General features: G+C 40.3%; 1 protein-coding gene across 1 annotated transcript in view; it reads right to left on the minus strand.

Moving 5' to 3' along the window:
• Positions 1-751: 751 nt before the first annotated feature.
• The window catches only part of atrnl1b (attractin-like 1b), a 49,359-nt gene continuing 37,159 nt past the window's right edge, over positions 752-12,951 (minus strand). The window contains exons 27-29 of the mRNA XM_069517472.1: positions 7,517-7,624; positions 3,164-3,278; positions 752-2,757 (exon numbers count right to left, since the gene is read on the minus strand). Coding sequence (XP_069373573.1) covers positions 2,633-2,757; positions 3,164-3,278; positions 7,517-7,624 — 348 coding nt within the window. The 3' untranslated portion in view covers positions 752-2,632. The remainder of the gene's footprint in view (positions 2,758-3,163; positions 3,279-7,516; positions 7,625-12,951) is intronic.

Consider the following 12,951-nt stretch of genomic DNA (forward strand, 5'->3'; position numbering starts at 1 on the left):
AGACATTGGAAGACATTGGAAAACAGAGTTTTAATTATTTAATCCTTTGTTAACCATTCCTGATGCAACTAGTGATTTGGTTTTTGGGAGTATTCATGCTCACGTGGCACCAATTTTAAAAACATCTCACGGCGTCTCTTCTCAACGTCAGCGAAGCAGCAGGAGCGGATCTGTCAGAGCCGAGCAGCAACGAGCACGGTGACGGTTTCACACCACCTGTCACCTCCCATCTGACGCGTGCTGGAAGTTCACGCAGGGCAGGTACAGATCGACTTTTAACAAACTGAGGGGACGGGCACAGATTAACTAACCTGCTGCAACCGGAGAGATTTAAAAGCAACATGTCAGTTTGACACAACTGGTCTGAAGGGGAAATATGAAATATGAGGTCTTTATTAACAAAACATACATGTGACCTTCACACTTAGTGACACTAAATGGGTTTAAGGTTTGTTGCTGTAACCATCAGTGCAGTACACGGAGAGCTCTGCTTTAGGACACGAGTGGCTTTTCTCCGAGAGCGCCTGCAGCTAATGAATATAATGTGTGTAAGTGAGGATTATGTAGAGTAGCACTTTGGCAGCCTGCATCCCTTCTCTTTGCATCCTCATTCAAATGCGAGCCCCCCCGCCACCAATTACAAATTAAATGTTTACGCACACGGGAGCAGAGGGAAAGACAAGAAACGTACCTTAGAATTCAAACCCTGTCCCATGAACACTTGATGTGTGAGAAGACTCGAGAGAACAAATGGTTTTCAGGTCTTTTTTTATTTTCTGGCATCTTGTCCATCTTTAAAATACACTGAAGATTACTGATATGCAGTTTCTCATCTTCTTTTTTTTTTTTTATTCACGGTACAGTGAGACCCTGATTCCTGTGTAATGACACTGTTATAGGATTACTCTAAAAAACACAAAATGAAAACACATTAGCTGGCGTACGATCCTCATGAAATGTATCAAAAATGACCACAACAAAAAGCAAGACAATGCCCATTAAGTCCTCAAAGATGCATGATGCAAGTAACAGTCGACATTAAAACAACTGGTTGAAGTCAAGAATAAAATCAAGTTAAATGCGCTATTACACAGGAATCTGTTAAATATCAAAACAAAAAAATATCAACAGAAACGCTTTTTTTTTTTTCACAAGTGTAGCAAAAGACTTACAATTTATCATCGATATAATAGTAACAGGGGACAAGGCCTAAAATAAATGATCTTCTCTTCCCGATCTGTCATAAAAACCTGACAAACACATGAACTCTCAAGAGACAGGAGTGACAAAGACTCACATTTGTTCCAACGAGACACTGTACAGCTCAGGATGGAGGTCGGGCTAAAAATGGTTGACAGCTTTGAAAATTCTGCAGATCAACATGCCCCCCCTCCAGAAGGAGTTCATGGAAAGCCAAGGCATTAGAAAAGGTAACACATCTCCATGTACTCAAAGGTGGAAATAAAGTCGTAGCTTCAAAAGAAAATTAGAAAACAGACGAGTAAACAGCCCGAGGAGCATGAAGTCCCCGCTCCGCTGAGGTCAAGCAGACGTCTTTCCCCTGCACGGCCTCAGAACCACATCAATCCAAAGGCAAGTTCAAAAGGCTCATGTCCGAGTTGCACAGCAAATGACACAATTACAAACTACAGCAAAGAATGAACCAGAACGTCAGTGTTATTCTGTCATGAATCTTCTTCATTTCTGTAACATTCAACTTTCCTTCGAGTCTCCCATGCTTTTACTTTGACGATTTGTCTCCCCCGCGTGCCGCCCGTGGTGATTGCAGTCTCGTGTCTCCGCAGCATTTGTACACGTCCTCCGCAGGAAATACAGACTTTCGCTTCAGCTGGGTGGATGATACGTGTGTGCAGGCAAATGCTTAAAGAGAGATCGTTGATGGGAGCTGACAACGTGGTGAGACATAACACTCTCTGTTGTCAAAACACTTTCATGTGGTTTTAAAAAAGAGTCTTGTCATGGCACATAGCTTTCCCCACAGAAAGGCAGAATGGATTCAGTCAATACTGCAAAAAACTGAGTTAAGAGTCAGACTCGTCATTAAATGCTTTAGCACCTTAGCTTGTTGGCAAGCAAGAAAAAATAAGACAAAACCCCTCATAGGCAGCGTGTTCTGGAAATCTACTATTTTCAATCCTCTGATTTTTTTTCCAACTCAGTGTGAGGGATATCAGTTTGACTTTTAAACAAACGAATGCAGACACATTTGCTTTTCCCTCATGCTGAGCAAAAGGACAATGAGGTGACACGAAAGCATTTACGACTGAAGCGTCACAAGGTGCGGACCCTCCCGATGAATCTATCTGCGATGGTGCGACCAGGTGGGTTCCCTCTCAGAGAGAAGTTAGAGCCCAGGAGGTGAAGGAGAACGTCACACAGGCTGGAGGAGGATTTATGAGGCTGAAATATGCAGAGCAGAGTAAAAGGGGCAGAAAAGGTAACGAGTGTTGTGCTCGTGGGACTTCAGTGGTAGCAGCTGGATGAAATCTTCTACATGTGGCCATCTCTCGTCTCTGGAAAATGTTTCCAAGCAGCGGGAACTGTGCGGGTTTGGTGCGACGCGACCTCAGATGGCATAAGAAAGGGAGCCGGTGGATTGATGAGTCGAGTCTCAAACGCAGGTGCCTTGGTGTGCGGGAGGAAGGGCCTTCCTGTTCTTCAGAGCCTGGGACTTGTCCTTAAAATCTGAGGGTTTCTGCTGTGAAATGTCTATGAGCGCACTGGCAACGATGATTCCTGAAGAGGAGGAAAGAAAACAAAATATGAAAGTGGTGAAAAACACACATATTGTTTTGTTTGTTTTGAGAATTTGAAATTAATCATGAGTCGGTTTCTTATCACCAGATGATTGAAATTAAAAACATTGCACCCAAATGAACTTTTTTTGCTTTCGCTAATTGTGTTGTTGGAAAAAGATGTTCGGACTGAGAAAAGTCGGCAGAAATTGCAAAAGTTGCCGATGTCGTATAAAACAATTCACATAATTTTACAATTGGCTTTAAACAGTCGCTTCTATTCTGAACTCACCAAATTCAGAACCATTACGTGTGATTTTCACCTCCTTCTAATTTACACTAAGGAATTAAACATTTCAGCCACAACAAGAAAAACAAAGTGTCCACAGTGTTTGTCTTTACTGCACCTGACTGTCCTGGTGGAGGTAAGTCTGACGTCCCAGAGGGCAGACGCATGAGGACGGTCAACACAGCGGCTTTCCCTCCTGAGCACGGCTCCATCGCAACAGGTTTAGGGAGACCCTGAGAAGAGACGGAGAAAGAAAACCCAACTCTTTACCACTTCTATACGGAAGAGAGTCAAGAGGAGAAGATAATCTATTTATTCAGATTTATATTGGCTCAATATGTATAAGATCCAGGACCTGTTGGTTGTCGTACCTCTGCTTTACCAACCAAGCTTAAATCAATGTGACGTCTCACAGTCCCACTTGAAAAGCCTCGAGTTGTTTTCTGCAGCGCCACTCGAGATGTTGAATTTCCCTTTCCTTTTTTTTTTTTTTTTTCCTTCGTTGGATCAGACAGAACAATGGTCACTGATATTTTCTGCCGGAGTCGCTGCGTTTAAGACGCGAGAGACAAATGATTTGATTGGTCACACAACACAAACACTTGAGCGTGTCCCCTGTCAGACAAGCCCACGTGTTGAGGCAATGACCTACCCTCGGAGTTAATGGCCACAACTGCTCGTCTCAAGCGTGAAAAACATGTCACCCTGATAATGAATGCCAAGGGTTTCACAGCATGGATCGGGAGAGGGGAGAGAAATTGGGGAATAATAACATGTCTGAATAGAACTGACTTTTTTTTTTCTCCTTTGTGTCATGCCTGAATCTAAAATGGAGATGAAAGAGGCAGTGAAATGGGAGAAAACAGTGACGTACGAGCACATTCATTAAAACCCGAGAGAATCAGGAACATTTGGATTAAAAACTGGAATTTGTGGTATTGTTCCTGTGGTGGAAACAGAAAAAACTAAACCTTGATGTGCTGAATATAAACAGTTTAAATACAGGAGACATATTCTGCTCAGGTGGATCATTTGTTATTAGTTTAAAATCTTCTTCATGCTCTAATGTTGAGAAAACTTTCCTCATGCTGGTCACTCTGGTCTCAGCTCCTGTCTCTTTGAAGCAATACTCACATGCATCTGCCCGGAGACATAAGCACTACAGCCGACACACTGTACACAGGGAAATTAAACTGACAGTCGTTTCATGACCATTCAAGTGATTCTACTAATGAATATGAGCTACTTTCATGCAAAGGGAACTAATTGAACCTTTGCTGATTTCAGAGAAAAGCAGATTCCACTGTAAGTTACATTTCTATGATTCACTGCAGCTGTTCCAAACAAAATGGAGAAACTGTACAGTATCACCACCATCAGCGCCGTTAATCTGGAACTGGCTCATTTACACAGTTGATATTTTTAGCATCATTAGAAATGCTGTGTTTTTTCTGGTAACTTGGTGGAAAATAATGTTTCCTTGATGTAGTGACTTTCAATGACATGACCAGATGACATGACCTTGTTACATTGCGTGCTCTGCTTTTCTTGAGCTGCACAGAACCACGAAACTACTGTCACATCAATACATGCACAACACATTTGTGTTTGTGTGAAAGGGAAACGACAGCAAAGTTAAAGGAACTTCTTCCTTCACGCTCACTGAGAAGACAGTATTCATAGACCACAGAGGAAAACAAACACATGAGCTAATTTCTTCTGTCCATGTCATATCTTCCAAAGACGGTTTACACATCCTGCAGTTCTGCATTAATCAAGCAGAAGGACTGTATGATGGTCATTCATAACCTTCGAAGCAAATAAATATGCATACACACACACACCCATAGGAACACACCAACACACAGACACACAAGATATCTGCTTTCGTTTCCCCCTGCTGACAGGTGTCATCCATCATACTCGCTGTCTGTTAGTGGTTCCATATGTTGAATGCCAGCCATGGCGAATAGAGACAGCTGTGACATCAGTGCAGTGTTGGAGCCCGACCGGCTCTCTGCCCAACAACTGCTGCCATCTTGGTCAGTAAAAGCAATGTCCATCAGCCCGGGGGCTTCGACCAACACAGAAATGGAGACAATTGGCAGAAGAGCTGTGGTGGTTTTTTCTCAGACCAGCTGGAGGGTCGGCAAAGATTTGGTGACAGAGAGCTGGTACTAAGTAATGCAGTGAGAGCAGCGCTGGCAGAACAGTCACAGAGGAAGGTCTTCAATGTTTTCATGTGTTGGCGAGAGTGCAAGGGGAAATTCTGGTGCTGCAGCTCTTCTGCCTCTAGTTCTCCTGTGAGTGCTTCATCAGTTATTAGTGTGGTTTAAAAACCTTCGGAACTCTTTCTGTAAGGTTTTCAAGCAAACGTCATTTTTCCAATATGCATGCAGTTGTTGTGCCTGCTCACATGTTGGTGAGAGAATAAGTAAGAAACCTTGTATAAACAGAGCTGGTGAAACTAATAGGAAAGCTGTGATGGCGTCAGTGTCCTCTTTGACACCAACAAACACTTCCATCAGCCAAGTGGTGCCAGATGCTGAACAATTAACCTTTATAAAAGAGAATTAAGGCTCGTATCATATGGTTCACCTTCGCCTGGCACCAGGGCATGTGATGGAGCTGCATGTGGTCCAACATATGAATCTACACATTTCAAACCATGTGGATTTTCAAAATATGTGTAAAAAAAATGGTTATGTGCTTTTTCCCTATTAAATATTTTCTGGTGTATCCCAATAATGCAAATATTTTTGGGAGCTTCAAATACATTGAATTACTAAATGATTCATCTGCCGCTAGAAGCTACTGGAAAGTTTGGCAAATCATTAACAAAGCAACATATAAATATAAGCTGCTTGGTGAAGGTCATCGTAGAAATATGTTTTAAAATACATTCAGGCTATAATGAGGCAGGAAAGCTGCTTGTTTATACTGAATGTACAATGTACCTCATGTTGTGCGGCAGTAGCAGCTACTGAAAAACGTTCGCCAGACAATTATGTGTGAAATTCATTTTGGACACAGGCATGTAAATTGCTTCCCAAAACAACAAAGTTCTCAGGTATTTGCTGCAGCAACACTTAGACTGTAACTTCCTTAAAAGCTGCACGGACATCTAAGAGAAACTCAAGCACTCAACGGTTCACTCTGCATCTTGAAAGGGGTCGAGAAACAGGAGGATGAAAATGTGTTTTTCTCCGGTTATCGTTTCTAAAACAGCTTGGGACGGTTCTTCACTGCAGGACCCTCAAGTGGATGCTACGTATCTACCTTAATGCACCTTTTTGTGCCGGGAAGGGACGACTGGGATAAATCATATAACACAAGGACACACGTTCCACTGCAATAAACAATTTACTCGATTAAAAAAAGCAGGTTTCCAGCACCACTCAGATTCAGATTATACATTACTGCTTTAATAGTTCTGTGAAGTGCACTCAGAGATCTAAGAAGCATTGTTTCTCTCCCTTTACATTGCCCTTCAAAATACCATAATGCACAGTGAGACCCACTCAGCGCTACACTAATAGCTAATGTAGTGCTTCCTTGTTGGTTGCCACAGTAATTCCATTTCACTTCGCAGCAGGTGACACAGAGCCGGCCCTGGTTAAGGAAACAAATCTGAGGAGGGAGCTCTTCATATTGCTTTGGACTAAGCTTTTATCCCGTGTGGCATTCAGCCCCAGACAGTGCTTATTGCCATGTGTCTTCAAAACAAAAAACTGTTTATATGGAAGGAGGCAACAGGACATTACAAAATAATTCCTATGTGCAGACGCATGTTAGCATGCAAGGTTTGAGAATTAAATAATAAGTTATACTCCCAGTAAATAAACAAAAAGGGTAAATTTGGTAAATGGAAACGATACATGACATGCAGGGATCATAAACATCTATTGATATATAGACAAAAAATCCAGTTAAAATTTTTTCTAAATCTTGGTTTGACAATATTTCACATGAAAGTCAATTTTCTCAACATCGCTTGAAAATTGTCAGTGATTCTGCGACCTTGATTGCAGAGGACAATTCATATCAAAAGGAGAGGGACATGGGAGGAGTGGACCGTGAGATATTTCTTATTGATGTGCGGAGTGGACAAGAGGCTGACATATTGCGAGTGGTGGGCATGAGCACAGCACAATGAGGTCTAATTATGGAGCACTACAAAACTCTATGACGTTCTGTAGCTCGTATCAGATCCCAGAGAAAAGACGTCATAAGGAGGGTTTGTCCAGGTTACGTGGACAAATGTTTTTGGTTGTTTTGGACCTTATAACATTAAAATGTTTACAGTATCAGCATGCAGAGCTCCTGCAAGATGTTTAAGGAATGCAGCCACACATTCACTGCATTTATTGTATTGGCATGAACTTGATCATCGGTGTGTGTGTGTGTGTGTGTGTGTGTGTGTGCGTGTGCGCGTGTGCGTGTGCGTGTTTATTGCACATGCAGGACTCACATCAACCACCGGCTGCAGCACTTCCGTTTGTTCTCCTCTGGCATCCAGCGCAACAGCCACTGAGGCAAATGGACGACTGGCCATCTGCTGACGTTCTCTCATCAGTTGCTATAATATCAAACACAGATGACAAATGAGATTGATTAAATAATAGATTAACATGGAAAAGAAGCTGGGAAATGTGCTCTAACGCAATATATACACATAAATATCATAAACATCATTGATGTGTAATACACATCGTACGTATAAAAACCCAAAGTACACATTTTGAATTTCAGCACCAAACAAATGAAGAACATAAGGTAAGTCAGTCTATCAGTAGAATATTTACATTATAGCATAAAAACACATATAGATTTACTAATAGTATGTATTATCAGCATATTGAATTCATATATTTAATCCAACTCTGTAAAATAATATACTTTGGAAAAATTGTTGTTTACAGTGTGCCAGTTCTGTCACTACTTACTAAAGATTATCATGAACAAAAAATATCTCACAGTTGAAGCCATTAATGCACCAGTAATCAATATTCTAACCATTATAAATGATGCAGTATATGGCTTTAATGCCATGAAACATTCTATTATATACTTCAAGGGGTTTAAGAGCGAGAAAAGATTGGAGGATTGAAAAAGAAACTGTGTTCAGGCACGGGCCCAGGGCTGTTACAACATGAAGCTCAAAATCAATAGCAGATATTGTTGAGGAAACATTGAAAGAACACACACAAGTGCCCTGAGGACTTGAAAGTATTTTGTGCCTGACACTGAGCACTGAGCCCCAACATTAAATGAGGATTTCCAGTTGAGAATATAGATTTGAATGGAATCCAACAAAAAAAACCATCACCACTAAAAACACAGGTGCTTTATTATCAATATCATTTCCATATAGATTACGGTTTGTTATCACAGAGAGAACCGCAAACAGCCTCTTCAAGATCGTGCACAGAAACGCTGCGGCTGGGTTACTGCCCGAGAGTGACACCATTTCTGCAGAAAATAGCTTCCATCGTATCCCCCAACAATCAATATTGTAAAACAACTTGTGCCACACTTTCATCAGCAACGTGGTGTGTGATCAATATCTGAACACGCCGCCATTTTAGCAACAAGGACATCCCTGATTGGTATTGGATTTGTGATGAGCTTAAGTGTTCTGCATTAAGATCTAATTGTACTTGAGATTACTAAGCACATCAAGCAGTTTTGATGATGGGCCACGATGGGCCGGCTCGTGCTCTTCCTCTGCACATCTCTGAAGTGGAATAAATATGGTCCTGGGAACATAAAAACTATTCCATGCTTAGACTTAACAAGGGGCATATGTAAAAATAATAAGAAAATAATCTTTTAATATAATCTTTTAATTTTCTTAATCAAACCCCTTCTGACTGAAATAAAAATAACAAAAAACAAAAAGACACCTTATAAAGTATTGTCAGAGTTAATTGATGGGGAGTGAATTTAGAGTAAAGTTCATGTTTTATTAAGGAGTCACTCTTTTTGAATCATTCCCTAACGGAGAAAAAAAAAATTACGAAGCCAAAAGAGAAATTGAGATTGATCACTGGATTGATTTTTCTTTTCACAGCTCAGATTTTTAAACTTTAAATCTGAAGGCCAGCATCAGATTGTTGTACATCTCTACTATTAAACATCAAACCAGCAACACCAAACCTATGGATTTAAGCTGCTGGGCCACCAGAGGTCAAAATGAAGAATTTTGCCCTTTTTCAAAAAGATAAAAGCAGAATGGAAAAAAAACGAGCTCAAGGCTTATTACAGTTTCCAGCTCAAAAGCTTGGAATCCAACAACATACATCCTAAATGTCAGATTGCAGTTAAGTTATTTATCATGTTGCAGAATTCATTTAAAGCAACAAAGCATAAGGAGGGAGCATGAAGCACACCCGGGGAAAACTAGTAGTTTGCTACGTGTCCTGCACATGCATCTAAAATGTTCTGGGAATACACTCATCAAAAGAGCCAGTATAATACCAGAGAGATTCTAGAAATGAATACTAAGTTAACGACAAAAGGCAAGAGGGAACTCTGTAAAACCAATTAACGTTTCTACAATGACGGACTGATTTTGTCAAGAATACAAGCTGGAGCTATTCACAGTTGTGATAAGGCCGGGCATGCCGAGTATTGCTTTGCAACTTGATTAATTTGGCAAGTGAGCGCATGAATTATCTGTCCTCTGAATACAGCATTTTGTTCCCTTCATCGGATTCTATAAAAAAGCCAGGTGTCGTCCTGCCTCTGAGCATATTCCACACCTAAGCAGGTCACTTTGTCCTTTTCAAAGATCACTGCCTGCACCTAAAGGCGCTGTGCGGCAGAATAGAAATAAATCCAAATTTAAGAAAATGAAAAATAAAATTGTATCCTTAAAGGCAAAGGTGAAAAATGACAAGTGGCAGGTATTAAATGTTGATGACGTTAGTACGGTCGAGTGGTTCTGTGTGAGCTGAAACACCAAGAACTCACTGAAGACTTTGACTCATACATATTATTAATGAGAGTTAATTCTAAAATAAAATATTCATTAAAGTTACCTTGTCGGATTTCCATAATTCTGCTTTACTCATTAGCGAGACATCTTCCAAGGGTAAACTATAACCTGATATGAACCTCTAATCACAGTTACGCTTTATTATCTGTAACTTTAGTGGAAACTATTAGAGTCCAAACTTTAAAATGAACAAGGGACAATCAAGGTGACCAGGGGCTTAAGAGAAGGATAATCTTATTATAGCGATCAATGACTCTTGATTGGGCTTTTAAGAGGAACGAGCAGGGTGTGAGACTACGCTAAGTCCGAAGAGGGACACGTGAGAAGTACGTGGTTATCGATGCGTTCCTTTTTTTTTTTTTTTTTTTAATCGGTGCAAAGATTTGAACAAAGTAGAAATTCAAGCTCTCCTAAAAGAGAGGGGATTATTGAGATAAGGAGAAGAGAGAGAGTAGCTGTCAGAAGCAGAGGAGGCTGAAACACAAATATGAATGACATTGGAATATATATAAATTACTGACTGCACCTTTTAACCAACATGGGTGTGTTACTCTTGAGGATGCATCCTCTAAGATTCACCCTCTGGGGACCATGAATGTTGGAATAAAATGTAATTGTTGTCATTGCAGCTATTTCAGTGTGGACCAAAGTGATGAAACATTGTTTCCCTCCATAGAGCCATTAACTTTCCATTATGGACAACACAAGAGAGCCTTTGCACCCATCACTATTTTATCCTTCTCTAACACAGCAGGCAGGTTTAAGTCATCGGTTACGAACTGGCCAATGCTTTTAACCAGCATCACTCCCAGGACAACCTCCATGGGCTAACGATAGCTTTTAATAAACAGATGAAGGGTTAAGGTTTGTGCTTTTTGTGGAAACCATTGCTCAATAACATTTTCAAGTGCTTTCAGAGTGCCAGTAAAACATCAGCACTCAACACAATGGTCAGAGTGTACGAGGTGTGCCTCTGGGTGTGTTTGTACGAGTGTGTGAGAGATAAAAAGAGAGAATTAGATACGCCCACGTGTTTGTGTGTAAAATATCTCTGTGTTGCCGTCATGCGAAATGTCAGCGCCCCCTCCCTCCCGCTTCCCCCACAGGTATTTCCGAGAGGTCAGACCTCATCTTCCTCTGTGGCATTTAGCCGTTTTCATCGCAGTGGCCACCACTCAGGATCCAAGGATCCTCACCTGTTCTTGGCCAAAGTGAGTCAAACACATAAGCCGCACCTTTGGAACTGTGTCCTTTCAACTACCAACCAATAATGAAAACACAGATTTCACACCAAGAAAAAAAGATTCATCAATGAATCAGTATCCATATGGAACTTGGCTGGATCAGTGTCTTATTATTGTCCTCATTAAGACTCTTTCACTCCATGTCCTCACGTCACGTGGGAGCTTGTGAGTATGAGATGGCCCCCAGCCCAAATCCATCCATCTCTTATTTGGTGAGCAAATTCTTTATGTGAAATAACATTACACTTGATTAATTTAGCTAATCAAAACATAATAAAATGTTATCTTAAAAGCACAGCGGAAGAGAAAAGACAGTGTTTAGGTCCAAATGTGGAAGCTCAAGTCATGCTGCATCTCTGTAAGACTAACTGTGTCCAAACCATAAATGAAAAACAATTAGAAATAGGGACTCTTCCATATATTGATAAATTCGTACATCTTTTATCATTTTATTGACAGTAAGTGCAGTTAGTTGTTGTTTACAGCAGCACCATGCACAGGCTCAAGATAAGTACTGATAATTAAACTGAAATATATTTAATGTCCAGTATCTTTTGAATAAAACAAATGGAGGCTTTTGTAGGACATGTAGATGGATTTGCTTGCAATTATGTTTTGAGCAGCCGGTGTTACAGACAGAAGATCTGGTCATTTTTGTTCAGAAGCCTTGATGCTGTCTGCACCTGCCAGACACTGATAATGGAAAAGTTATTCACTGGATTTTTGTAACTTTTGAAGCTCAGCAATGTGCAATAAGAAATGATTATAGAAGGTAGTATATACTTGCAAGCCTTCTCCTAACTGGCGTTATAAATATGTATTTTTTTAAACAGGCCTACGTCAACATGATAAATATCTGATTGTGGACAATTTTTTGTTCGACCTTGTAGCGATTAACACTCAGATATTACTAAAACCAACCACATGGTGTTAAACAGGGTGAATTATTCTCTTCAACACTGTTCAATCTATATATACGATCTGGATATAGTCTGGTGTGTATGAAGGTGAATCTGTTATTTAACTGTGATTTAGCTTTTTGCTTCAGTGCCTAAGGTTCTCTAGATCCTCCAACATGTACCCTATCTACAGCCATTCACTCTGATCAGAGGAGCAGAAGTAACTAAGCAACTTACTGGTTTGTTTATTACTCAACACGTTGAGTAATGACCAGAACAGATCATTCTACTGAAACACGACAAAGCTGGGGTGCCCACAACAGCACAGAAAAACGCCCTCGAGGCTGTTAAGAGCTTTCAGGAAAAGGTTACAAACACACAGCTCCTCTTTATGACGTTTCCTTTTAAGTAGGGCACCTGAAAATGCCACAGGAAATAAACAGGAAATATACTTGAAATAAAGAAATTCATCTTTTGTGTGAGAATATTAAAACAAAGGATGGACAGGGAGTGGAGATCTGTGTTAAACAGGGTTCAATTACTTTCAGTAAGAAATATTTTATTAAAATAATAATCATTAATAATCACCAAGGCTGAATACAAATTAAAATATAATGATAATACAATCACATTAGCTTTTGGACCCCTCTGTATATATTAAGTATTAATTGGGTGAATAATTCATAGAGGGATTGACCTGAAAACAAAGCTTTCACATTTTTCATGTGAAGTGGAAAAAAATGCCTTTTTTTAAGCCTGTGAG

The sequence above is a fragment of the Paralichthys olivaceus genome, chromosome 21 (genome assembly GCF_024713975.1).
Source record: "Paralichthys olivaceus isolate ysfri-2021 chromosome 21, ASM2471397v2, whole genome shotgun sequence".
Lineage (NCBI taxonomy): Eukaryota > Metazoa > Chordata > Actinopteri > Pleuronectiformes > Paralichthyidae > Paralichthys > Paralichthys olivaceus.